The 27,980-nt window shown below is 52.5% G+C and overlaps 1 protein-coding gene across 1 annotated transcript; it reads right to left on the bottom strand.

Moving 5' to 3' along the window:
* Positions 1-51: 51 nt before the first annotated feature.
* LOC142853972 (collagen alpha-1(XIII) chain-like) lies at positions 52-26,988 on the bottom strand. The gene is made up of 5 exons (XM_075979124.1): positions 26,148-26,988; positions 8,996-9,085; positions 5,050-5,214; positions 1,244-1,323; positions 52-124 (listed from the first exon to the last, which is right to left on the bottom strand). The coding sequence occupies exons 1-5, from the start codon at positions 26,433-26,435 to the stop codon at positions 52-54; spliced, it is 696 nt and encodes a 231-aa protein (XP_075835239.1). The 5' UTR covers positions 26,436-26,988.
* Between the last annotated feature and the right edge of the window lie 992 nt (positions 26,989-27,980).

The raw sequence follows: 27,980 nt of genomic DNA, 5'->3' as shown, positions 1-27,980 counted from the left end.
GTATATCAGAGGAAGCAAGTCAGTAAGCAGCCCTCCTCCATGGCCTCTGCATCAGCTAATGCCATCATCAGAGCTGTCAGCCATATCTGGAGGGCTGATGGGAAATATCTCCGTGGTGGCGATCCTGAGCAGAAGAAGATAGCAGGGGCAGAAGGGAGCCCATCTGGGGTGCCTGCTGAATCCAGGCAGGGTTTGTCCCCTGCATTATTGTCACCAACCCAGAGTTGGAAGTGGAATTCAAGTCCCCAAACCGACACATCATAGCTGTTGGAGGATGCCAAAGGAGTATTTATCAATAATATCCACTAATCAGGAGTATTAAACAATCCCACTGTTTCATCTGGAAATAATCCAGCTAGCCAAAGAGACTTAATTCATGTCAACAAAGTACTGACATCTGCTACAACATGGATAAACCTGGAAAATGGTATATCAAATCCACAGTGGTAAAAAAAAAAAAAAGGAGGCTGGGCTGATCTAGGGCTGGGAGAGGGGTGAGGTACGGAAGAAAAAAGGGTTCCAGGTTTCTTTCTGAAGTGATAACAATGTCCTAAAATTCGGCAATGATACAAAAAACTGTTGCATCGTACAATTTAGATGGAGGGAATACTCAAGTGGGTTGTATTTCAGTCAAGTCGCTGCAAACTTGGGGGACAGCTCTGGTATATTCAGTACCCAGCTAAATAGGAATCCAACCACCCGAGCACCCCGAGGTCTCCACCATGTCCCCACTCCCCACCGAGTCTGAGGCTTATCATGCCACGCACTTATTCTATTATTTTATTTTTGAGACTGGGTCTTCCCAAGTTGTATAGGCTGGCTTTAAATTCACTCTGTGGCCCAGAAAGGCTTTGAATTTGTAATCCTCCTGCCTCTGCCTTCCATGTCCTAGGATTACAGGCATCCTAAGTCACAAGACTGGACTACCATGCAAGTTTTGACACGTAAGTTTTTACACATTTACGACATATGCCTATGAGCAGTGTGCTGTTTCTAACTCTATATAAATAACTAATATTATAGACCCCTTGTCATTGCTTTTCCTCCATTGTCTAAGATCCTGTCTTGGACTCCATCAGCTCTGGTGCTACTGACTCATGTTACCGGTGCATGCTATTTCACTGATGCCATTGTTACACAGTAATACCCCATGGCATCCCTGACCACTCTCTTGTCAGATTGTAGCCTCCCTGCGCCCTCCTTTACCTTGCAGCAGGCTCACACTGCCCATCCATCCTCTCACCTCATACACATGCACACTTTTCCTGTGGTGCCTCGGTGGGCAGCAGCTGCCACACGCACGCACACTTCTCCAGGCTTTGTCTGGGGGGGGGGGGAAGCCAGGCAAGCTTTCCCTTCGCCAAGTGCTGCCAAGCTGGGGTTCACCATCACCCACCCTTCATATATATGTAAAGAGACCAAAATCCAGAGACAGAAAGCTACCTGAGTCCCTCAGGGTCTGGAACAAGCTTTTTGGGCTCCCCCACACACACCTAGAATTTTCTATTTCCTTATTTTTATTTCCTTACAAATCTCCGTGACCACCCTGGTGGACGTTATCAGAGCTGCTCTAGGAGAAACACATTATCAGCATCGTTTGGGGGTCTGGAAATGCTTTCAGGAGGAAATGGGAAAGAAATATGCCTCAAAGGATTCCCCCAGGGGTCCTAAAACACAGGCCAAGGGCAAGAGAAAAGACTCATTTCCAGGAGCAGACACGGCACTCTTGCGGCTAGGCAGCACCTGGCCACTCAACAGCTGTGGGCGGCTGGAGCTCTCCCACGCTGGTCACCTGACCTTCCTTCCCACGAGCAGCACGAAGCGGCTTCTGCACCACAAAGCCCTGTCCACACTAATAATTTTTCTTCCTTCTAGTGAGATCTCAGGGCCCAAAGGGCTAAAATTGACAAGGAAACATCTGGACTCTGCACCTGTTTTCTGGGCTATTCTTCTCTAAGCCCCAGGATCCCTGATCCAGGTGGCCAGGGCTACACAGACTTTCCACTCCCAGAGTGGACAGGTCACCAGCAAAACAAATGTCCCCAGGAGCCTGCTGGGAACACATGAAGGAGGGTGAGGGTGCTGAGGGCTTTGTCTCCATCCTAAGGGCCAGGGGGGATGCTGAAGCGCTAGGTTAATACATCAACTTTACAAACACCGCCTGGCTTCTGTGTGAACGGTTCAAAGTGGCCAGGTAAGTACGCTCCTGTAGTCCACGAGGTGACACATGGGGACAGTCAGGGCAAAGCAATGCTTGTGGATAGGGCGAGATAGATCAACCATGGGACCAATGGTTCTTTTCCCTTTGAGATAGTGTCTCACTTTGTAGCTCAGGCTAGCCTAGAGCTCACTATTAGCTGGTCGTCAACATGCAGCAATCCTCCTGCTCCCACCTCCCTGTGCCAGGGTTACAGGGTTACAGTCATGGACCACCATGCCCACCTTCAGTGGTACTTGTGACTGATGGGGTATGAGGGGAAAGATGGCATCATGGAACCCTGCCTAGAGCTTGCAGTGAGATGGCTCAGCAGATTCATTGAAGGCACTGATCATGTCCGCTGACCTGTGCCTGGATCTTCAGGACCCATGTGGTGGAGGGAGAGAACTGACTTCTGCAAATCGTCCTCTGACTTTCACGTATCGTCACGGCATGTGCATTCATGCACGCACGCACGCGCACACACACACACACACACAATTTTAAAACTCTGCTTAGGTACTGGGTAGCTTTCAGAATTTTGAGAAGGCACAGTGCGGGGGAAGATGCTGGCTGCAGTTGTGCGTCCATCCCTGTAGAAGGATGGCCCGTGAGACACATCTATAAGGGACTGAGGAGGCCACCAGCATGATTGTAGGCAGAGCATTCTCCCTTGCTGGAAAGCCACCAAGGGGCTCCCACTTTTCCATCCCCATGCCGATATTGCTCTCAAGTACTTACAGTACCCACAGCAGACAGCTCATGTGCTAATAACTGTAGCCTAGGAGAAACCACAGCAGGGTGAGCCTCTGGGTCTGCTTGCACTTCATATTTGAAACACATTAGGAGGTGTCACCTGGATTATATGCTGGGCATGTATCAGGAGTGCTCTCAACATGGTCACATTGCAGAACTAAGGGACATGGCAAAAGTGGGAGGCGATGGGTGGAAGGTCCTGCAGGGGTGATACGGCAGGGTGGGAGAGGGTTGAAGAGTCAGTTCAGCAGGGAGAAAGTGAGAACAGAAGCAGGGGTGAGGGTGATACACAGACCAGCAGGTCCTGTCCAGGGAGCAGCAGGAGATGGGCAGGGATCAGGCTAGAGAGAGAAAGTGGGCATGGCATCGCGCTGTGAGTCCAGGGAAGCCACAGATGGTGTTGGAGCAGAGGAGGAGAGGGCAGTGGGCAAAGCTGCTGCTGCCACTGTGGGGCTGAACCTGGCTGTAAGGGTGTTCAGGAGAGGGGAGTGATGAAGCTGACACCACTGGTGGAGGAGCAACCTTCACACCTAGCAGAATCGGGGTGAGTCTGGACATTGATGACATCAGCAAGCGTGTTATGCAGTGTGCCTAACTAGCTGACCATGGGGAGCGGCTTCAAGGACTAGCCACAGACGACTCAGAAGGAACCTGGCGATTATTCGCAGGTTCAACAGAGTTTTGGAACGCACAGAAGACAGTATCTCTCTCGTTTGAATAACCCCCCCTGCAATAACCGTCCACTCTGCAATTCTCTTCAGCCTCGGTGCCAAGGGAGCCCCTGGTCTTGAGCCTCCTGTTTCTTGGTGTAGCTAAAACTGAAATAAGAACCACAAAGAGAGGGCCCTGTCTGTGGGTTTGCTCTGCTGCCACTCAGAGGTGGTGACAGGAGTCTAGTTGAGACCAAAAGCCTGGCCACTGGCTCTACCCATGTTGGCTGTTGGGGTCAAAAATCTGGAGCCAGGAAAAACAGGGCAGGGCTGACCAAAGAAGAGGTTTAGGGTGTGTGGCAGCAGCTGTCACCGCCTATGGAAAGTAACCAAGGGTCGTAAGAAAACAGAGTCCTGTTCCTAGGATCACAAGCTTTGGTGCTGGAAGGGGCTGCTCCTGCCTTGGAGGCATCATCCGCAGCACAACTACTTATTGTTCTGAAATACACATTGGACTGGACCACATCCTTCCTCCCCAAACCATTCCTGATGCTACATTTATGCTCTGTGAGGAAGCACAGCCTGGGTGCAAGATGCAGCTGCTCACCATTTCTGCACCCACAGCAGACATTATTAAACGATTACCACACGTTTTGCTAATCTGGATGCAAGATGACTCGGGTACTGGTCTCCAGGTAGTCATTCCCAGTTGCTTTGGTTTGAATGTGACATGTCCCTAGTGTTTGAACACTTGGCCCTCAGCAAGCAAAAGTTTAGTGGTATGGTGGGACCTTTAGGAAGTGGGCCTATCTAAAGTAAGTGATTCAGTACAGAGTGGGTCTTTGATATTATAGCCACTTTTATACTTCTGCCCCAAGCCCTGTTTTCTGTCCAACGCCATGGGGACAAGTGGCTACTCAGACTCCAGCTGCCACCGGGCTTCTTTCTGCCATGTTTTCCTCCACCAGGATGGACTGTATCATTCTGAACTGTGAGCCAAAATAAATATCTCCCCAGTAAGCTGCTTCTGGTCAAGGAGGAGGAGAATAAGTAACACATTGTTAATCAACCTCAGCATAAACAATACCTGAGCAGCGCCTAACTTGCTGCAGTTTTGACATCTCTTCCTACCCTGATCCCTGCTCATCTGTTTCCTGTCACCACTCTGGGCCCCAACTATTTAAACTACTGGTCAACCCCAGATGCACTCATTCCTCAAAGCTTTCATTTTGGGCATTCTCTAGAAGGACCACCATCTGATTGTTGAATCTTCAATGTTGTTTCTCCCACGTTCCATGGAAATAAAGACTTACTGGCCTTTTGGACTGGGCTGGCCTTGAACTTGCTATGTAGCCGAGGCCTGCCTTGACCTCCCGATCCTCTTGCTTCCACCTCCCCAGGGCTGAGATCACAATCTGTAAATGAATCATTCAGCACGTGTCTGACTTTCTGCGGGCAATCCTGTAACTCAGGTCTGGCCAGAGGTAGGTGGGCAGGATTGACACATGGCTCTTCCTCCAGTTCTGATGACCTGCGCTCGACTACTCCGAGCTCATTCATTCGCCTCTCATGCTGGTGAAAGTCTAAGCAGCTGCCAGGGCCTCGGGAAATCTACAAGACACAGACAACACAGCCACCTCCCTGTCCTGCACCAGGCTCCTGGGTCACACTCAGAAAGAGACATCTACCCTCTGACGTCCCTTTACTTAGATCTTGGTCATAGTGACAGATGAGGCTGTACTTTATTTTTTCTTTTTTCCCCTGAGAAATAAAGGGTTTCTCTGTAGCTTTGGAGCCTGTCCTAGAACTTGCTCTGTAGACCAGGCTGGCCTCGAACTCACAGAGGTCTGCCTGTCTCTGCCTCCCGAGTGCTGGGATTAAAGGCGTGCGCCGCCATCTGGTGAGCCTGTACTCTTATTGAGTGTACCCTCTTAGTTGCTTCATTGCTCTGTATGGCCAACCTTCAGGGCCACCTCCTAGGTGACATCTGCCTTGTGTTCCAGGCTTCTTGGGGGCTCTCCGGCACTTCATAGTGCTCCTCACAGAATGTCTAAACCACATGGTGGCTGTGCCATCGTCTGCTGGCCTGGCCAAAGCAACTTTTCCTCTCCCCTCCATCAATCTTCTAGTCTTGTACCTGTACTAGGGCTGACAGGCTGGTAGACTACATCACCCCATGTTCCCACTCTCGCCGCCCAACCCCTCTAGCTTGATATTTGAGGTCCCAGACTCCCCATCCCGTAAGAGACCAGACCTAGGCAGAAGGTATGGGTTCCCCAGCAGCCTGCCGGCTGCCAGCCCCACCCAGCCCCAGCACGACGGGCCTGAAGGAGCTGTTTCCTTGCCAGCTGGAGCCTATATTGTCCTGCTCTTAGTAAGAACAGGGACAGAGAACGGGAGAATTTCCCCGATCTTTGTATTGGCCTCAAGTGGTCTAGGAAGTCCCACAGTACATATATCTGTTCTCAGGACCCTCCCCCTGCCCTGTGTGTTATGCAAGTGGCCCACACCCATTCCTCAACTTCTGGCTGCTGTGGCCCTCCTCCCTGAGGCTTGACCTCTGGCATCCTGCCCTGAGCCTGTGAGCCCATCACTCCCCTGGCAATCAGTGTATGCAGCAGGATGCTGGAAGAGAGCTATTTTGGGGCAGGGAGGATCTTGGGAGGATGCTGGCGAGGTCAGTGTAGGAAAGGAAGGAGCCAGGTTTTCTGCCCATGATTATGAGTCCTGAGCCTTCTGAACGCTGCCGAGAGACCCATGGCTGCCACAGGGAAGAGCACACCCGCCACAGGACTCCAGCTCTGGCCTCTTTTGACCACAGAAGCCAAAGGGGGCAGGCGTAGGTTTGGAGCTGTAGGATCTGATCCATCAGCCACCATGGGCAGAAAGAAAGTATTCATTTGCTGTGTCCAACAGAGGGAATTCCAGGGCTGGCGAGACTAACGTATAGTGCAGGGCAACACGGGTGGAGTGGATTGATGGTGGGTGGAGACTATGAGGCAGACTCTAGTCACTTATTGATATTGATTGAGTACCTACTGTATACAGAGACAATATTAAGTGCTAGCAGGACAAGGGTGGGTAATACTTTGTGTTTGTGTGTTTTATAATGGCATCAGGAGCCGCAGAGAGATTTGTAAACAGTGACCCAAGACGATGACCTGAAAAAAAAGTGCAGGGGAGGGCTTTCCTGACCCATCTGAGGACCTGCAAGCATCTGGGACACTCAGGTTCCCCCTCACCTCTTTTCACCGCGAGTTTTGGTCTTGTTTTTCAAAAGGCGGTCTCACCTCAGGGTCTCAGGCTAGTCTCTGACTCACTATGAAGCAGAGGATGGCCTTGAACTCCTGATCCTCCTGCCTCCACCTCCTGAGTGCTAGAGTTATAGGAACAAACTACCACACTGTGTGTGTGTGTGTGTGTGTGTGTGTGTGTGTGTGTGTGTGTGTGTGTGCTGGGAATGGAACCCAGGGCTTCCTGCAAGCTAGGCAAGCTCTCCGCCAACTGAGCTCCATTCTCAGCCATGTGTCAGCATCTTGATGAAGGTTACCCACCAATATGAGACCCTTGCTGCCTGTACACAGTCAGTGCTCACTTGGGGGCAGTGGCAAGCACAGCTGTTAGGCAGAGCAGGTGAGTTTCTGTGTTAAGGGAATTCTTTCTCTGTGGGGTGAAATGGCTTCGCTTTCCTTAGTCAGCAGGTGCAGGTGCCTACTATGGCCTTGAACATGCAACCAACACTGCTCCCAATGCCAGGGCATGGTAGTTAAGAAAAGAATTTTGGTGTATCGTTGACAGACAAGAGACAACAGAGGGTATTAACAGATAATAATAATATTGCTTAATATCAGGCAATGTGCTAACAAGCCAGTAACAAGCCTATTCATCTCTCACACATACTTTCCAAGTGACCTTTTTACCCTTGTTTCAAACGAAGCAACTGAGGCATAGAAAGGAATCTCTGGAGGCTACGACACAGTTGGTAAGTGTCCGAGAGAGAATTCAAAACTGTCTTCCATAGTGCCACTCTTGTTGAAGACAGCAGACACAGTCACACAGAGCTTGGGTAGCCCAGAAACCTGTCCAAACCCCATTACCACATCATCAACTACATCTCAGCTCACTGATCCTGGCATCTCATGGATCCAGCAGAAAGCTTTCTTCAACTCTGGGGCCCAATCTCCTAAGCTCAGAAAGAGGAGCTGGCTTCCTGGGGCTCTGGACACCCCTTTGAATTAATCCAGACAAACAGCTTGTGGGACCAGTGACACTTATCACAGAGTCACATCTTCAGGGATAGCACATCAGCCCAGTCACACCTGGCCACCAGGAACCTCCATTGCACTTGTACGCTTAGTGTGCTGGCTAATCATTGCTGTTGCATCGAATGGGTTTAGAATCACCATGGAAACACATCTCAGGGTACATCTGTGAGGGTATTTCCAGAGAGGCTTAGTCAATGCCTACTCTGGGCATCACCCCACAGGCTAGGATTCCAGAATGGATAAAAAGGAAAAAGCAAGCTAGGAAATCAACCTCTCTCCTGCTCCCTTCCCTGACCTGCTGAGATGTGAACAATCAGAACCACAGGCAAGGGCTGATTCTGCAGTCCTGCCTTGCCCATCACAATGGACTGCACCTTCTCCAACTGTGAGCTGAAACAAGCGCTTTCTCCCCAAGGTGCTTCTTGCCAGGTATTTGGCAAGGGAATGAAAAAGCGATCAATACATCTAATATCTGTCAGTCTCTCTTCCCTGGCTCAGGGAACCTGTGGAGGGTTTCTAGAAGGTTGTAAACTTCTGAAGCTACGGGAGGATCCTCCCAGGAGCCCAGAGGGAGCCTTTTCAGGGTCATTTGCCCACCACAGTTACCTAGGAGGCTTCGGTGTGCACTAGGAGACCCTGAACAAGCAAAGCCTCAAGCAATTATTTAAGCATGTCTTCCCATTTCCCCATTTTCTTTCTGTGCCTTCAAAGGCTTATAGCCCAGCCCAGGGAGTCAAGCAAACAGCATCGATCCCCCCTCTGTCCCTAGCTTAATGAACGTGGCCAGAAGCCAGAGGAGGGGTCCTCTCACACACACTCACATGTCTGTGGTGGTTAACTGGCGACAGTGTACTTAAACCCTGCTCCGACTATGATGCCTGCACTGAGCAGGTACTTGGCACATGGCTTTGAATACAGAGAGAGATGGTTGAATGGTGAATGGGTCCATGAATGGATGGAGGGAGAGAGGAAGAGAGGGATGGAAGGAAGGGGTGGACGGAAGGATGGAAGACAAGCAGATGCCTCCACAGGAAAGCAACTGAATGAGAGGCGGCAGCCGAGCTGCACAGAAATCCAAGAACTTCTGGGATGTAATCCCTGACCAAGAGACGCTGGTCTGACCTCACCCATTCACAGGGCTCCTTACCTGGTGGGCAGTTACATCCTGGAGACATCTTCGGGGCTTCCCGGCGCCTGCGCGAGTAGAACTTCCATTTCTGCACAAAAAGAAACGAGAAGTCACCAGGAGTTCATAAAAGCTCCCGCCTTGGAAAGCCGGCAAGTGGGATGAAGGGGAGTGCGGGGGGGGGGGGGGGGTGGAGTGGGGGGGGACAACCAAGGGATGCGGGGTGGTGGAGATGGTAAAGGTGGATGGGACTGTTCTGGGATGGAGTCTGACCGTTCAGAGCCCTCCACTGACCACATGCACAGCCCTGATAGTCTTTGGGGAACTCAAACTCTCCGCGTGTGGGTGACAGGAACTAGGATAAAGCTTATCACAGCCATTGCGGCCTCTGCTATCTTCGGCAGGCTCTGCTCAGGATCCTGTAAACCACTGGCTGCCCATGGTGACTCTATGACACATGTTTCTTATCTCTTTGCTATTGTTTCCTTCTCCAGCTGGGTTCCTGGGCAGGGAGGGACAAAGCCTTCTGCTCTGCTCACCCCCTCCAGGCCAGCATCGGCAGGTGGACATGGTGGGGGCTGGGGGGCTGGGGGCTGGGAAGGCTGAGCAGACCCCAGATGCCCTGCTCCACCAAACGGCTTCCTCCACACTTTGAAACCACAGAGCCAATCTGGAAGGCCCTAAAGTGGTTGGATACCCCAAATCCCGGGAAATTGTGTGTAGACGGCAGCAATCAAATCCATCCATGCAAGATGGCACTACATGGCAGACTTTAAGGAGGCCTGTGTCTACGTGCCCTCTATGCAGAGGGCTGTGTGTGGAGTGCCTCACATGGCACTCTTAGGTCAGCCAGGGTAGCACAGGGGTTGACTGAGCCCCGTCTGGAGACTCCACTTCTCCAGTTCTGTCATTTACGGCACAGAGCCTATATTTCATAGGCTTAAGGGGATTCTCCTCCACAGCTGCTTCTGTCTTCGGTGATCCTGGCATCTCCACTGGATGCACTTAACAATGGCCTGGGTTTTCTGACCCTGTCCGATACAGCCAAGCCTCAAATTTTCCCCATAACCACTTCAAGCTCCTAGATCCCTACTACAGCTGAGGCTGCACCTTCACCATTGGCCTCTCCTGGCCTCTGTGAATACCAAGCCTCCCCTGCTCTCCCTGACTCTGTCAATCCAGAAGCTCTCATGCTTGCCAAGACTTAATACACGGGTGACGCTTACACGTTTACCAAGTATGGCTGCCAGCAGGAGATGCAGCCTTAGCCCCCTCTGGATGATCTCCAAAGACTTCACCTCCACGATGCTGGGCTCTTAATTACTGCAACTGTCTCAGCTCTAGCTGAAGAGCATCAGCTGCCCCAGGAAAACAAAGGCTTCACTTTTGGGGCGCTGCTCTCTTGTTAATCACTGCTGACCAGACGCCAGAGATTCTCAGTTCAAAACACCACACGACCAACTCTGGTAAGGCCTTTAAAGAGCTTTCCAGCCTCCCTCTGAGACTTCGCCAGCCAGACTGCAGATCTGCACTGCCTTCGCCGATCTCTTCCGAGTTCCCACAGGACAACCCATTAAGCAAGCACTCAACTGCTTTTTCAGCTCAAAGTTCCAAACTCCTTCCACCATCCTCCTCAGACAGCATGCGCCCCCTGAACCCCGTATCAATGTCCGTCATGGTTTGATGTCTATGCTGTCACAAACACCATGACCAAAGAGTGAGTTGGGGAGGAAAGGGTTTATTTGGCTCACACTTCTACACTGTAGCCCATCACTGAAGGAGGCCAGGACAGGAACTCAAACAGGGCAGGAGCCTGGAGGCAGGACTGATACAGAAGCCATGGAGGGGTACAGCTTACTGGCTTGTTCCCCAAGGCTTGCTCAGCCTGCTTTCTTATAGAACCCAGGACCACCAGCCCAGGGGTGGCCCCACCCACAATGGGTTTGGTCCTCCCCATCGATATCAATAACTAATTAAGAAAATGCCTTACAGACTTGTCTGCAGTCCAATCTTATTGTTCTCAGTTGGGGATCCTTCCTCTCCAAAGACTCTTATCTAGCTTGTGTCAAGTTGACATAAAACTACCCAGCACTGTGGATTGGAGGGAGAGGCTCCCTCATCAATAATCAATAAAGAAAATGCCCTACAGACATGCATACAGGAAATCTAATGGAGGAATTTTCTCAATCTAGGTTCCTCTTCCCAGACAACTCTACTCAAGTACCCCCCTCCCCACACACATCAAAATCACCCAAAAAAACCTAACCAGAACACCTAGTCACCTTTGCCCCTCCCCACCTGGCAGAGGATTTCCTTCTGGGGGCTGATGGCCCCTCTGGGGTGCTGAGTCTGGAGGTCAGTTCTCATCCTCTTTGACCTGTGGCAGGATTTACACACTTCCCCCTCCCCTCTGTGCAAACGCTTCCTGCACTTGGCTCCCAGGAAGTCATGTTTTCTCGGTTCCCCTCCTTCTACCCTGGCTGTTCCCTCTCTTTCTCTTTTGCTGGTTCCATCTTGTCTACTTGCTACCTAAGTGTTGGAGGTCACAGGGTCATGGTTCAGGGCCTCACTTCAGTCCTCTGTGTACCAGTGCTCCGGTTCTCCGAGACCTCCCTTGGTCTGAGGTCTCAACATTGTCTGTGACCATCTTAGCCAGTGTTCTATTGATGTGAAGAGACACCGTGATCAAGGTGACTCTTACAAAAGAAAGCATTTAATTAGGGGCTTGCTTAGAGTTTCAGAGCTTGGTCTATTATCACGGCAGGGAGCATGGTGACAAGCAGGTGTGGTGCTGGAGAAGGAGCTGAGAGAGATAGAGATGGGGGAGGGAGGGAGAGAGAAAGGGAGGGGGAGAGAAAGAGGGGGGGGGAAACAAGCACACAAACACTTAAGCTTGGTGTGGACTTTTGAAACCTCAAAGCCCACCCCCAGTGACACCAGTGATGTACTTCCTCCACCAAGGTCACACCTACTCCAGGAAGGCCACACTTCTTAATCCTCCTAACCCTTTAGAACAGTTCCACTCCCTGGTGACTAAGCATTCAAACACGCGAGCCTATAGGTCTATTCAAATACATGAGCCTATAGGTCTATTCAAATACATGAGCCTATAGGTCTATTCAAACACATGAGCCTATGGGTCTATTCTTATCCAAACTACAACAATGATCCGTGACAGCTCCATATTCCCACCTCTAGCCTTGTGACCAGCCGCTTGCCTGGTAGGTTGTTCTTTGCCGTCTCAGAACAAGGTCTCAAGACTGAGTCCCAGCCTGCTGCCCCACCCCTCCCACACATGTCCCATCAGGACCAGCTCGGTTTCTCCCACTCTCCAGCTCATCACTGATGACTCTCTGCCCCACACACGCAGCCAGCAGAAGCCCCCATCTTGTACTCTGTAGATACACTCAGTCAGGCTCTCTCCCCAGCCCTGGCGCTACAGCAGGCTCCAGGCACAATGCTAGCCCAACGATACCGGGGAATGTGAGCAGTCACAAAGCCTTCATGAATTAATCCACTCACGGTGAATACTGCCTCCATCCCCCACCCCTCCAAGGAAGGAAACTAGTTAGGGTATCTTTCATGGCACACCAGGGATTCTCTACCCAGAAAATAATTTCTGTCCCCACCCATATCCGACCTGGACCCAGAAGCCCCATTCTCAACAGTTGCCAGACTCACCGCCTCTCCAGGCTTTTTCCTACCCTGGGGCATTTGCACTTGTGAACACTCTCTTTCTGGGATGTTCTCTTTCATGCGGTCTACCTGGTATGCTCCTAATGGAGACCCTTCTTGCTTCCCTCCCCCTTCCCTATTTCACTTTCTCCTTTACCATTATCTTTCTCTCTCTCTCTCTCTCTCTCTCTCTCTCTCTCTCTCTCTCTCTCTCTCATTTATTGCCTCCCTTTGCCAACAGAAGACAAATTCACAGCAGAATAAACCATAGGTTCTGTGTTCCTCGCCACCTTGTGCCCAATGCCCGCAACAGAGCCTGATAACGCACACAGACATTCAGTAAGCACCGGCTGTTTACCCATCAGGTGTCACAGAAAGCTTGACCCAGGCCCCACTGCAGTGGGGAACTGGGAGCCGTGGTTTATGACTAACACAGTCAGGTGTTGAGTGAGAGCCAAATCCCCTCAGATGGGAATGAGTGACCCAGGTCACCAAGACACACCTTCCGGGTGACCAGCTTTAGTTGATTAACTCACTAGTCCTGGCCACTGCAGTATCTGAGTTGAGGACCTGAGTGAGAGACCCCACTAGGCTGTGGGCTGGACATTTTCTGCAGTCTTGGGGGGGGGACGGACCCCAGCCCCTCCACACAGAGGGGCCCTTCTGCTCTCCTGGCTGGTAGCCAGGGCCTCCTGGAATGCCCTGTGTGGTCAGGACTGAAACACCACCAGCCCGATGGTGCTATTAAAATGCCGGTGTCAGTATCAAAGGGAAGATGCCAGGCAGCCACTCGCTTCCCCAGAGAACATAGTTCCATCCCAGTTTGGGCTTAGGGGCCACTCACTCCCCATGTCCTGGCTCAGGGCTCTTAAAGGGACCAGGCACCTTCCCGACCTGGGCCTCTGTCACGCATGTGTATAGACAGTAGAAGACAGGGAGGCCAGAGGCCGTGTGTCACTGTCCTCCAGGGTTGTCCCTCAAGAGAGGGTTTTAAATAAGACATTGCCTCTTGACACCATGCAGGTGTTGAGGCAGATTGGCGGTGCAGCCAAACAGGAAGCGTCAGGGATAATCACTAGTAGCTGAGAGCTACACACTCCGTGGGGTTGGGTTGTGGCTCAGTGGTATAAAGTGTCTGCTGGTAGGCGTGAGGTTGTGGCTACATCCTCTGTACCACAAAGAAAAAATGAAAAAGCCAGGTAGAGCCGGGGCCAGTCTGTAGTCCAGCACTGGGTAGATTACTGCTCAGGGATTACTGCAGCTTGGAGGCCAGAGTGGGCTGCAGAGTCTCTACAAGGCACCAGCAAAACAAAACACAATGGGCGGGGCTATAGCTGTTAGTGGTGTGCTTGCTAGGCTCCTACAAAGCCCCGAGTTAAACCTCCAGTAGCCCATAAACTGAGTGCAGCGGCCCCACGCCTCTAATCCAAACACTCAGAAGGTGGAGAAAATAGGATCAGAAGTTCAAGGTCGTTCTCAGCTACACACCAAGGTTAAAACTAATCTGAGCTATATGAAACTCTGTCTCAAAAATATTTTAGATCGCCCAGTGGTAGTGGCACATGCACTCAGGAGGCAGAAGCAAGCTGGTCTCTGTGATTTCAAGGCTAACCTGGTCTACAAAACGAGTTCCTATCTCAAAAAAATTATTTTAATGACCCACACTAAGTACCCTACACTACCCATGGTGAAAAGCATTTTAGGAAAAAAGTCACAAAGTAATTAATTTGATAAACGATCAGATGACTCCTACCTGCCTTTGGGACTACCTGGAGCTGTCAGGGACTTCAGTGAATCGCCTGTTCTCTGAGGCTTTGAAGTATGGATAGGAGTTTGAGAGGACGTGGTGGGGCCACGCTTGTGGGTCCCATCCCAACTTCCCCATTAACAGTTCTTGAACAACAGATGCCCTCAGGCATAAAGTAGGGGTTGCTTTAGCATCTGCTGGACCAACCAGATGGCTGGAACACTAGAGGACTGGGGTAACAAGAAGAGACTCAGGCCTTTGAGGTAAGTCTAGTTACTGCTCGACGGTGTGGTCTGGGCCACCTGTCCTGGGTTGATTTCGGGTCTGCCTCTCCTCCCTGCCACAGAGGTGCTGATGGGTCCATGTCACCCATGGGTACCAACCGGGTGAGTATTGGCTGTCCCGTGCTTGCCATGAGTCTCCCCTCCTGGTAAAAAAGAGGGCGGTGACACCCTGCCAGTGGCACTCCAGTCAAATCTGGGAGTCAGAAACTGCCAGAATTGAACACAGCTTTGAACATAACCTAGTCAGGCATCTCTCTGGTCTGCTCTTGGGACCTGCTCCCTATGGCTTTGGGCTGGGCCTAGGCAGAACCCACAGTAGGGGCACAGGCTCAAACTAGTACCCATGGCTAGCTGTGTAACCCAAACACAGAAAAGCACGAGGGTGGAGTGGAGTGGGGGAGTCACAGAAGAGAGCTAAGAAAGGGACAGGCCCATGTGTGGCTGCATGCCCTGGTTGGCTGAAATTAAAGCCGAGGAAACTCAGACACCCACACACACCCACTCAACAAAACAGTCTCGCCCAGACCACTCCAGGGCTGAGGGCTACAAGGAGCCCAAGGAACGACTTCCTTCCCTCCAGTCTTTGTGTGAGAGCTTGGCAACCGATCATAGACTCTGGGGCCAGGAAGCCTGGGCCCAAGGGTCTATGGGTGCCCTGTGTAGCCTCTTCTAGTGACTGCATGAGAACCACAAAAAACCACAACCTTAACCCCAGAGCTTAGGGAAAGAAGGTGTCTATACCTGTCTGTGAGCTTTCCAGACTTCATATGGGGAAGTCCTTCTTTCTAGCTGCCCCAAGGTCTGCCTGCTGCCTCTGGGGAGTCAAGGAGCTAGGTAGGTCCTGCAACTGGCTGTGGGTGGGAGTCCTGGATAGGGGGAGCCAAGGCTGCTTTCATACCACCTCTTCTCCCTTCCCCACCCTGGACGGGACTGGGGTGCAGTCATGTGCTTTACAGAGCGTTTAGAACCAAGTGGACCCAGAGGCTGGCTCTGGGGAGCCTGTAAGGAGTGACCCCAGACAGTCTGGCAGCCTGCAACCCCACTGCTGGCATGGCTGAAGCCAAGAGCTGGTCAGTCGTGGTCAGAGTGCCCTGGCTAATCACAGGGAGGAGGCAGCTGAGCTGGGGCAGATACCAGGTGAAGAGCCGGTACTGAGGGGGACTGGAAGCCAGCACAGTGGCGCACTTCTCAGAAACTGGGCAAACTTCCTGTCTAGGCGTTTGTTCGGCATTTGCCACAGCCCGTTTCATGAGCAGGAAACTGAGGCACAGAGGGTCTAAGGGCGCCAGACTAGACCCAGGAAGCCTGGCTTGGAGCCCATGTCCTCCATACCATACCAGGAGTTTCTCAAAACAAATTAACTCCACGTGTGAAAGTGTATGTGTGCTGGTATGTAAGTGTGTATATGTGTGTATTATATATATATGTATGTATCTATGTTTACATATGCATGCTTCTATGTGTGCATATGTGTACGTATATGTGTAGACATGTGTGCACGTGTATATATGTGTTATATGTATGTATGAGTGTGTGTAGGCATGGGTACATGTGTTTGTGTAGGCACAGTGTGTGTGTGTACTTGTGTGTGTATGTGGGCACCACTGCATGTGCTTGTGTATGCGTGTGTGTGTGTGTATGCACAAGCATCTGTGTGTAGGCCCAGGTGTGTGTATGTGTGTGCGTGTGTGCATGTGCGCATGTATACGTGTAGGCATGAGTGCATTGCATGTGTGTGTGTGTGTGCATGCACAAGCATCTGTGTGTAGGCACAGGTGTGTGTATGTGTGATGGTGTGTGCATGTGTATGTGTGTGTGCGCATATATACGTGTAGGCATGAGTGCGTTGCATGTGTGTGTGTGTGTGCATGCACAAGCATCTGTGTGTAGGCACAGGTGTGTGTATGTGTGATGGTGTGTGCATGTGTATGTGTGTGTGCGCATATATACGTGTAGGCATGAGTGCGTTGCATGTGTGTGTGTGTAGGCACAGGTGTGTGTATGTGTGCATGTGCGCATGTATATGTGTAGGCATGAGTGCATCGCATGTGTGTGTAGGTGCAGGCACAGGTGTGTGTGTGTGCTGGTGTGTGCATGTGTGTGCGTGTGCGCATGTATACGTGTAGGCATGAGTGCATTGCATGTGTGTGTGTGCACACAGGTGCACATGCATATGTATGAAAGACAAAGGTTAACACAGGTGGCTTCCTCAGTTGCGTTGTTCTAACTTATCTTTTGAGGCAGGGTCTCTCGTTGGACCCGAGGCTCACTGGCCTGGTCTGAGGCTTTAGGCTCCACCAATTTCCACCCATCCAGCACTAGCATTACAGACACGAGCCATCATGTCTGACTTTAAAAAAACCAAACAGAAAACATGGCTGCTGAATATCCATGCTTTCTCGGATGACTTCACTGACTCAGCCATCTCTCTGGCTCTAGTTTTTTAAGTCTAGAAAGATCCCTCAAGGAGGGTAATATCCTTATGATTATCACCCACATTTTATGGAGGTGCAGCTCAGGGCACAGAGAGGTCTATCCACTTGCTTAAGGTCACACAGTTGAAGTGGACTTGAACCCAGCTACCAGGATCCATAGTCTGTTGTGCAGCTCCAGAAGCGAGGGGAGGTGAGTCCTCTCTGGGCTGAGAGTGATGCGGGGAAGAGCTTCATTCCTGAGAGGGTAGGAACGTAAGGCCACTTTGGCTGCCGTGTGGTGTAAGTGGGTGAATTAGGAGGCTAGCTAGACAGTGCAGTGATGGGGAAGAGGACGGGTCTTTGGGGGGTTGGGGCCCAGGTGACCACAGATCACGCTTAAGAGAGGGCAGAACCCTCTCCCTCAGACTTAGACACACAGCTTTAGGTGATTTTCATTCATGCTGCAAATTAGGGGTGAGTGGGAGGGTCTGCAACTCTGTCAGGATGAAGAACACATTAAAAGTGAGATCTGACCGACCTTGAAATAGCCATAAATCATAATAATAGAAGGTAGTGAGCTCCCCATCACAGGGGGAATGCAAGCTTGAGGACCAAGGCTAATATAGCCCACGGATTCTTTCTTTTTCCCTGGGAAGTATTCGGGTGGGGTAGATTAGAGACAGAAGGACACTCTTGGGCCTCCCAGGTAGCCACTCCTTCTGTCAAGCCCAAGAATCTTACCACTGGTCTAGAGGGCAGGGGCAGAGAGGCCTCTTCACCCTGTTCTCTTCAGCATCCTTGTCTCTGATGTCTGCCCCCGCCTGCCCTACAATGCCACTATCAGAGCCCAATTATATGTAGATGGCCTGGGAGGACACCTGGAGAGGGACTGATAATTGTGATTGGACTCTGTGGGTGTCAGGGGCCCAGGACAGCAGCTGGGGCAGTCAGGCCTCCCTGTGGCAGCTTATAGACCAGGTAAAAATGAGCTTCCTGGGAAGGATGGCTGGCAGCAGAGTCTGAGGGGGCAGAAGCCAAGGGAAGTTATGGGAAGACTAAGGCCGCTTTCCCCAGAGGCCAGTGAAGTTGGGGTTGGGTCAGGAAAGGAAGGGGCTAAAGAGGCCCATCCGGAGTGGACTCCAGCCATGTGGGGTTTCCCAGAACCCCACAATAGCCTCCAGAGAAGAGACAGGAGTCCAGTGTTCCCTAAGAGGCTGGGCCCGCCTCTCCCAAGCCGTTCCACCCCTTTGTGACCAGTTGAAGGGCCAGGGGAGCCCGGCTGCCAGCAGCTCCCTCCTGAGTGTCCTCAGGGCCATAGAGTGTTGGCAGGTCCACAGAATGACACAGCATCTGGGCCACATGGGAGGCAGGGAGTATGGCATGGGATCTGCTGGGAGTCCAGATGACATCCAGCAGAGGTGGGGACCCTAGCCTGAGTGGGGTCTCCCCCAGCCCTGGGTCTGAGTTTCCCCCAAGAAAGCCTGTTTATTCCCCTCACTGATTGAGCAAACACCAGCTGCTCAGAGTGGGCAGATGTCAGTCAAAGGGAGCAGAGGAAGGGGCTGAGTGGGGGCCTAGTTTCATCTTCCCCACACACACACACACACACACAGAGAGAGAGAGAGAGAGAGAGAGAGAGAGAGAGAGAGAGAGAGGAAGAGAGAGAGACAGAGACACAGAGAGAGAAAGAGAGAGAGACAGAGACAGACAGAGAGAGACAGAGACAGAGACACAGAGAGAGAAAGACAGACACAGACACAGACACAGAACATGATGAACCAGGACTGTGGCTCTCTGCCTATCAGATGAGCCAAGACATGAGGAGGCAGTTCTTGGTGTAAGCAATAGGAACCCATCCCGTGCAGAGCCCAGCACTCACTGCTGAGGTCAGGACAGGATGAGGACTCTCCTTAGGGTCTTCCTCTTCAACACCAGATAAAAGAAACAGCGCCTAATGGAGCCATTCTTACTAAGGGCAGTAACCCAAGCCCAGCACCAAGCCAATCCAGTTAAGCGTCACCTTTGTAGGGGTCAAACCCAACTCAACACCTCCCTAGTCTTGGTCTTCATGTAGGCAAGTACACGCTAGTGGCTACGCTGCCTAGGTTTAGAACTAGCTCTGTGACCTTGGTAAAGTCATCTAACCTCTCTGGGCTTCAACTTTGTTCTGTCAAAAAGGAATAGAGGAAACGGACAGCATACGGAAGGTTGTTGCAGAGCTTCAGTGAATCAGTAGGTGCAAAGCTCTGGGCGGTGATCCTGTGATGAGGAGGTGGCAGTCGTTAAGAGTCACCACACCTGGATGACATCATCTGATCAACCATCATCTCTGTGCAGAGGACACTGTTATCTGTATTTTTCTAATCAGGATACTGAGTTTCACCCGACTAGTGGCAAAGGTCCATGTGACACCAAATGCTGTAGGCTTGCCTGTGCATTATTTTGCAAACATCCCTCCAGACCCGTGTGCGCACACATGCACACAAAACCTCACCAAGCAGTCTAGGAAGTAGGACATGGAGCACTCGACCTTGGGGGTGGGGACCAAAGAGGAAGCTGCCCAGCTGCTTGGTCCAGGCAGAACTGATCATGTAGGCAGAATTGACCCCCATCCTCCAGCCAGGGCCAGGCCTGCTGCCAGAATATTGTACCCTGTGTTGGTTTCTGTAAAGTCCCTCTCTCAGGGACACTCGGAGAGCAAATGCTGAGCCCACCTTTCCCAGCCTCCACCAAGATCGTGAATCAGAGGCTGGGGAGAGAGCTTACTTGTGAAGTGGAGGGACCTGAGTTCAATTCCTAGAATCCATTTTAAAATTGGAAATACAGAACCGGTATTAAAATCGGAAACACGGGCTGGACCTGCATGCTTGTAATCCTAGTGTTGGAGAGGAAGAGACAGGAAGGTCCTTGGGGCTCATGGGCCAGTCAGCTTAGCCTACTTGGCAAGTTCCAAGCCAGTGAGAGATTCTGTTACACATACAATGCACGCACGCGCGCGCGCACACACACACAACTTATCTGAGTAACGACAAGAGGTTGTCCTCCTGTCTCCACACTTGAACATCTGCATGCACATGTACATACACATGTGATCTTCATACAGTTGACCGTCTACCACCCGCAAAGTCCCAGGCAGGCCACACTCAGTAACAAGCCTGGAGACTCTTGGGCTTCTACCCCTGTTGCCAGGTTGTGTATGGACAATGAGGAGACAGAACATTTAAAGGCTACCCAGAGGAGGACACCTGGCTCGTGTGGCTAAGTCACAGATGTCCAGCGGAGTTTTCCTTGTGTATTGGCTCCAATGGGCTGAGAGGCTATAGCTGGAACCCTGGACAGATAAGGATTGAGAGGGAGGTCTGACCTGGTTCAGGAAGAATGTTTATTGAGTGATTAGTAATGTCTGCCACCACTGGGCAGGGAAGCCAGCAGTGTGTGCTAAGTCCGCATTTCCTTTCTCTGAGCTAAATGTCATTTCAGGCATATCCAGGAAGTGCCACAGGCAAGTCAGAGCAGGGAGGGCGTTCTCATGGCTCCAGAAATCTCTCCAGAGGACACTGAGAATCAGAGTCTAGAAGGATTTGGAGTAAGGGGAAAAGAAAACTTTCCGGGAGTGACCAAATTGTGACACTGGTTTCCTGCAGATAGGACTTTGTTTTGACACTTTCACTTCCCACCACTGTCCTGCAGGGGCTGGCTACCCAGTGAGCATCTTCGTATTGCTTGAAGCTACCTGACAAGTCTCGGAAGAAGCCAGAGACCGTGACAGCTCTCCCTCACTTAAACTGTCCTAAGGAAACTTGGTCTTTGAAACAGAACTCCCAGTCATTAGATGGCTCTCTTCACTCTTGCTAGCTCCCCGGAACTCCCTGGGGCATTGCTGCAAGACCCCAAGGCCATGTTAAACTTGATGGGAAAGCGCCATGGGCCATGTCTGCTGAGGGCCCTGGAATGGGAACTAGGCACACATGGGTCATGTACTGATCACCAATGAGTTCACAGTTAACTAGAAAGGGTGCCATGGAGGAGACATGCCTTCTACATCTCTCTAGCAGGATGGTGTTCTGGTCCTTTGATGCTAGAGGGAGAATCTTTGGATTCTCCTGTCTTCCCATGGCAGAGCAAGAAACCTGTACATCACTCCCTGCACAAAAGGAGGCAGGGATGTGGGATGGACTCGTGGCACGCTAGGCATTGTCTGAGGGTTCCTGGCCCTAGGGTCTGTCTGCTTTCTGAGGCTCAGGCAGCTGTCCTGTGCCCAGGATGCTGCTGCACAGGCAAACCGCCTTTCAGGATCCACTTCAGTCCACAGCCCAGGGTCTCAGTCTCTTTGCCTCTACTTTGATCTTTCCTCTCAACAGCTCAATAAAAGGTACACAGACTCTATAGACGCGAGGTGTTCTCATAAACTGGTCTTTTAGGGGTGTGGGGGTCTGCCTGCACTTCATCAACATCTTGGCCCGGAAGTTTCCATAACTTCCTTTCCCAGGGATTCCCCAAGGTGGAAGAAATGAGTCACAGAGAGTAGGAGGGAGGTTCAACGACACTGGTCCCCTTATCTGTAAAGTGGGGTGGGACAGTGGCAGCCAGTGGGGAATAGGGAGGATGGAGGTGGCATCCTGATTATATGTACAGCCTAGGTGCACCGTACGAATCACTCCAGGGGACGATGACAGCAAGGGCTCTGGGAACGGCACTCTAGCTGGGGTGGGAGTCTGCCTGGCCTCCCTGAGTCCACAGGGCTGAAGGACTCCCCCCAACACACACACACACACACACACACACACACACACACACACACACACACACACACACCTCTAGTCCTGGGCTTCCAAAATGAATTTGGCTGTTTTCAAATTCAATCCTGCCCCCTCCCCCACCCCCACCCGCTTCTCTCTCTCTCTCTCTCTCTCTCTCTCTCTCTCTCTCTCTCTCTCTCACACACACACACACACACACACACACACACACACACACACCTCCTGCCCGGGCCTAGCCTAGGTGTCATCTGATTTTCTCCATTTGGGACATTCCAGCTTCTTTCTGCACAGCAAGGAAGTCAACTGTCAGGCAGCTGGAGTGCTCATTAAGGGTCCCAGACCATAGAGAGGCGCTGAGTCAAACCACATTCTCAGTCCCCAGTGACTGGGCCCCTCAGATCTGCCCTGGCTCCCTTCCTCTCAAGTGTCCTCCCCCATTGGGTCCCTCTGCTTGGCCTGCCCTCCTGGATCCCTCTTTCTTAGTCCTACAGACTTGGTCTCTGTCCTCTGCACACTCCACTTGGTGTCTCCCTGGATTTCTGGGAACTGGCAGATCATTGCATGGGCCCCTTCTGAAGTCCCTCATTCCTGCTTCAAGGAGGGGCCCAGGTTCACCTGTCCCAGGAATCGCCACTCCAGGACGGGGAGCCTTCCCTCCTCCTCATCACCCCCTGCTGCTGAGGCCACTCCTTCATGCATTTTGCTGTCTGCCACCTCCTGAGGGTCTCACAGCAGTACCTAGATGGTGTTGGAGCCAGAAGAAACCTGACTGCAGGGGGTAGTGGGGTTCACTACAGTTACACAGCAAGCAGGGGGAACTTAATCTTAGTCCCTAAACCCTCTAGCTCCCTGTGTCACTATGAGGGCAGGGGCTCACTTCACATCCATTTCACAAAACTGCTTTGAAACAAAAGTACAAACCCGCCCTCTCACCCAGGTCATGCCTCACCCATTCCTTAATTTTTAATTAAAATATATTTAGCATCATTGTGTGTGTGTGTGTGTGTGTGTGTGTGTGAGAGAGAGAGAGAGAGAGAGAGAGAGAGAGAGAGAGAGGTGAGAGAACGTGCGCACACACGAGTGTGTACTCCTGAGACGGGCCATAACTCTGGGATTGAATTTACTCGGCAAATGCTCAGGCTTACTCAGCAGATGCTCTTACCACTGAGCCATCCTGTCAGTGCTTACCCCTTCCTCTCTGCTTATTTGCCTACACTTGGGAGACTTCCCCTAGGGAAAGGGACAAAGGATGTGTCCTTTCTAGTCGCGCTGGAGACACTTTTGCAGCCCCCCCCCAGTTGCCCATTGTCAGGGTTAATCTTATCAACTTGACTGAATCAAGAAATGTCCAGGAGAAGCAGGAAGTGCGCCCTGGGTGTGTCTGTGAGGGCCGATTCCAGAGGGGATTGAGTAGGGGCAGAAGAACCTGAGAGGGCAGCATCTGTAACTGCAGGTCTGCAGGGAATTGGAGGGACATGAGAAGACCTGTTCTGCCCCCTCCCACCAGAGGGACTGAAACCTCCAAAACCATGAGCCAACCTAAGCCCTTCCTCCTGCGGCTGTTTCCGCCAGTTATTTTTGTCACAGCAGCAGGAGTCAGGGCTGACACAGCCTGCTCCGCGCTTCCTCATACGGATGCCTTCAGAGACTGTCACCATATCTGCTGCCTGCCCAGCCAGTCACCAGCTCCTGCGTCTGCCAAGCCCTTTCCGTGAGACCAGAGTGCTTGAGGAACTCCAGTTCGATTTTTATTAAATTCCAATAGCATTAAGTCACATACGCTAGTGATTACTGTATGAGACCATGTGGCCTTTTGAGTGTCCCTCCAGCGGACCTCCTATGCCAGGTCCCATGACAGAACAGCTTCCTCCAACGCCCCCTGACCACTGCCTCCAAGTGTCACCAGCCTTGCGGCCACTATGTCCTCTCCATCCTGTCCCCAACACCAGGCCAGGTCATGGTCTCCAGCAGTCTCCTGTCAGCCTTCCCATTGGAGGGACCTAAGTACTATCCGTCCAACCCTTCGGATACTTCCCCATTTCCCCTTTACCCATCTAGAAATCTCAAAGGCCTTTCTTGCCCTGAGTTGCCCATCTCACCCAGCCTTCCCTTCAACCATACCATTCTCCCTAATCCCCAAGGTTCAGGTCCTTATTCACAGCCCCAAAGTGGCCCCACCCACCTCTGGCTCCCCCCAAAGGCTATTCCCCGGGGTGTGTGTGTGTGTGTGTGTCTTAGCACAAAGCCTGCTGCTTGCCCCCTTGTGCCAGGCGAACCCCTATTCGCTCTGCCAGTCTTGCCCTAAAAGATCACTTCCTCTGGAAGCCACTTTGGTTGCCACCGTCATCATGGTGTCGTGGGCGACACATCTTCTGGCCACTCTTCCTCCACTACCGTAACGTTTCCCACCTGATATGGAGCCGACTCATTTTCCTTCCGTGTCCCATCAAGTTCAGGAAGGCTAAGTGTTCCCAGAGCATTTCCCCCGCCCCCCTGCCCTCAGCTAGCTTTTAGCAGGACCCAGGGCAAGAGGAATGGGTGCAGGGCAGGGAGGCTTAGCTCTACTACTGGATGTCGCCATGTGGCCCTGAGCTACCCACGGCCCTTCTCCAGACCTCAGTTTTCCCCCTCTGGAAAATGGAGTCACTTCTCATCGTCTTTGGGGAGTTTCTCAGTTCTAGGGGCTGACGTCTTGGAGTCAGTGGGGTGAACGTGAGCTACTACTTGGAGCAGGGAACTCCATGAAAGACAACAGTGATCTGGGCAGGTCCTGGGCACTGGAGACCTGGCACAGGGAGGGCTTGGCAAGGGCTGGATGCACATGAGAAGATTTGCATCCCTCTCCACAATCCAGCCGGTGCCCTCCCCACTCAGCCAGAAAGTAAGAGCCCAGAGACTGTCGCCAGGCCCAGGGGATTGTGGGCTACCTGACTGAGCCTTCTTAGTTCTGGTCAGCCATGGCAATGGGCTGTAGCAACAGGCATGGGACACTACTCACACAGCAGAGACTTGTCCCCGGGGTCACCCTTTATGCTGTGGCCTGCGACTTCCCCCATGGGGGCCATCTAGGGAACTTTAAAAGAGGCACCCCAGAGAAACCCAACTACAGGAGACCCAAGCCTGTTAGACCTGGCTAAAGCTTGCCATCATTCTGTAAGCTCAGAGAGAGAGAGGTTACAGTATTTGTTCCAGGTTGCACAGCACCCAAATAAATCTCAGCTTGGATACAAAAACCCAGAGCTGCAGGCTTTTAGCACCCTGTTGGTTACTATCCCACACTTCTTCCACTGTACGAGAGACACCCGTGCCCCTGCCCAGGGAACCGTTCCAGGCCGGGCCTTCTCCAGGACCCTGAGCCTGGGTTCTCTGTGCCGTTCAGATTCTCTTAGGCCACCAGCCCTCTCCATCTTGAGGCACTCAGCTTTCCCTCCTGATCACTCCCACCCCCACCCCGCCCCCATTAGAGTCTGCATTTCCCGCCTCCCTAGGGAGGATGCCACTGCCCCGCAGCTCACTCTCAGGATTGCTCCAGCAAAGAGACACATTAGTAACTTTTGATCTACCTGGGATGGAGCACACTGGGGGCCACTGGGAGGGGAGAGGGAGAGAGGGAGAGAGGGAGAGAGGGAGAGAGGGAGAGGGAGAGAGAGGGAGGGGCACCCTTTTCCCAGTTGAGGTGAAGGAATTAGGACCATTTCAGCGGCCACAGCGGGAAGAATCAAAGGTTAGCGGGACCCCAAGAAGAATGGGTCCAGGCAGCAGGCAGCTAACACTTGGGCTCTAGGGGCCTGGAGTAGCAAACAGGGGCCAGCAATGAGCAATCTGCTTAAGAGGCTGTCGTGTAGGTCCTTAAATGGCTCACACTCTTGCCCTGCTTCCAAAAGCAAGCGTAAATATCAGGCAATACCCACCCTCGTGGAGTGGAGAGACCACCAGAGTCCAGTAAGCCTCCCCAGCCTATTTCCCACCAGCCCAGGCTACCTCTGCGCACCTTTTGCGCGCCCTGCCTTCCTCCACCTGACTGTCGCGTGCGCAGGGCATCCCCAGAGAAAAACCCTGGGGTCTTCCGGACCTGAGAGGTCCCTCCCACACATGCCGGCCTGGTGCTCTGGATCTCTGGCAACACAGTGGCGGTCCCTTCCCTCAGTCCCAGTGCAGACAACCTGGGCGACCATGCAAGCGAGCGCCAGCCCGCACTAGCTTGTGGAGTCTACGGACTGTGCGAGGGGGCACCGCGGGGAGGGGATAAAAGCCAGCAACAAAGGGCACAAACCTCGTCCAGCAGTTGGTTGACTCGTCCCAAAATAGCTTTCTCCATTTGCTGCTCCCCGCGCTCCGCTTCCAGGCGCAGCACCCGGGCCTGCAGCTCGGCGGTCCGAAAGTGGGCGAGCAGGCTGAGCGCCAGCGAGCACAGCGCCAGCGCCAGCAGTCCGCAGCACCCGGGGCTCGGCAGCCTCGCGCACAGCTCCGCCAGCGCCACCGTCCCGGGCCCAGACGCGCCCAGCTCCCCAGGGCCGCGAGTGCCTGTGGCTGCCGCTTTGCGGGCGCGCTCCGCCACCATCCCCTCGCGTCTTAAGAACCAATAAATAAATAAATAGAATAAATAAAAGTGATATCCAAGAAGCGCAATCCAAACTGCAAGGCAGGGGGAAACGGGGTTAGCGTGGCTGGAGAACGTCCCTTTCCTTTACTCTTCGAGGAGGACAGAAAATGAGCAGTCGGAGTGGGGGGACAGGCAAGAGCACCAGCAAGCGCGACCAGGGTGCGCTGAAGTAGGAAAAAAGTTATTTCGAAGAATGCTCCAAGTTGGGGGGCTCTGGCCCCACTCCCCGCTCTTTCCCTTCTTGCCTCTGCAGAGTCCTCGGGCTGGTGCGACTCTCGGGGTTCTACGAGATGTCTTGCGTCTCCGGGGCGAGCGGGTGTCAGTCCCCAGGCGAAGGGGCGCGCATGCAGGGCCCCATGGGCTGAGGTGGGTCGTGGCCGCAGTGAGCCGTGCTAGGGCCGATTCCGGCGCCTCTGTAACTTGACACAGCCGGCGCGGCCGCGCGGATCGGATGAGCGCGGGGCGCTACTTCCCAAACTAATCTCCCGCGCCCCTCCCTCGCCTCCTCCCGTTCCTCCTCCGCCTCCTGCGGGGCCGCGGCTGGGGTTTGTTTATTTATGCAAAGTCGCCCGGGGTGGGGGGCGTGGTGTGTGGGGCCGGCCGACCCCGGTAGCCCCTGTCCTGAGCTCCCGGTGCCCTTTGAAGTGACACTTGGGGTTATTTATAGGCAGGGAGGGGGTGTGGAGTGGAGCAGGGGTTGTGCTCCTCTTCCTTACCCTAGATTCACACTCAAGACCCGGGGCGTCTTCCTCAAAGTCTTAGGAACCCGCATCGCAGCACCCTGTTTTCCCAAAGCCTCGGGGACCCTCCCAGCAACCTGTTGAGTCAGTGTCAGGGCGTCTGCAGGGTTCTGCATCCTTTGAGCTGGGAGATCTGTCGGGACTGCATCAGATAGTCTGTCCCTCATCCATCCCCACCCAGGGCCTTCTCTTTGCAGGTGTCATGGTGAGACCGTGACACCAGCCACAGATTCACTCCGGAGTGGAAAAAAAAATTAGCGCTCCGGGGCAGTGGTATTGCCTCCCTTTTCTCTTTCAGGATTGAGACCCAAAGAGCTACAGAACAGACATTTATCAGGGGTCGTACCCATGGGCCCAAGTTTATTCTAAGATAAGAGACAGGCAATGTGTCTCCCTTTCTTACCTATGGTGATCTGAGACCCATAGACTACCATTAGCCTACCAGACTACCTAGACCTCCAAGTCATCAAAGGCGGGCAATTATCACACACCCACACCCTGTCTTCCCCCATCCCCCTTAGAGCTAACCCCATCTGGCCTGCGCAACTCCCTTTTCTATAGAAGAGCTCAAAGTGACCTTCAGGCATTCTGAGTTTGGAGTTTTTCCTCTTTTCTCACCCCCTCCCCATACGTGACTTCTGTCACTAGCGTTCTCATTTCCTTGTGCTTCTAGACATTCCTGCAAATGAAATGGTGGGGTTGAGCTTTCCGGAGCATCAGGAGGGGGAGGGGAAGGCTGTTCCTTAAACTGGGAAATGGAAGT

Source organism: Microtus pennsylvanicus, chromosome 7 (assembly GCF_037038515.1).
Source record: "Microtus pennsylvanicus isolate mMicPen1 chromosome 7, mMicPen1.hap1, whole genome shotgun sequence".
NCBI classification, from domain to species: Eukaryota; Metazoa; Chordata; class Mammalia; order Rodentia; family Cricetidae; genus Microtus; species Microtus pennsylvanicus.
The sequence above is the reverse complement of the archived record's forward strand: the minus strand, read 5'-3'. Positions and strand labels throughout refer to the sequence as shown.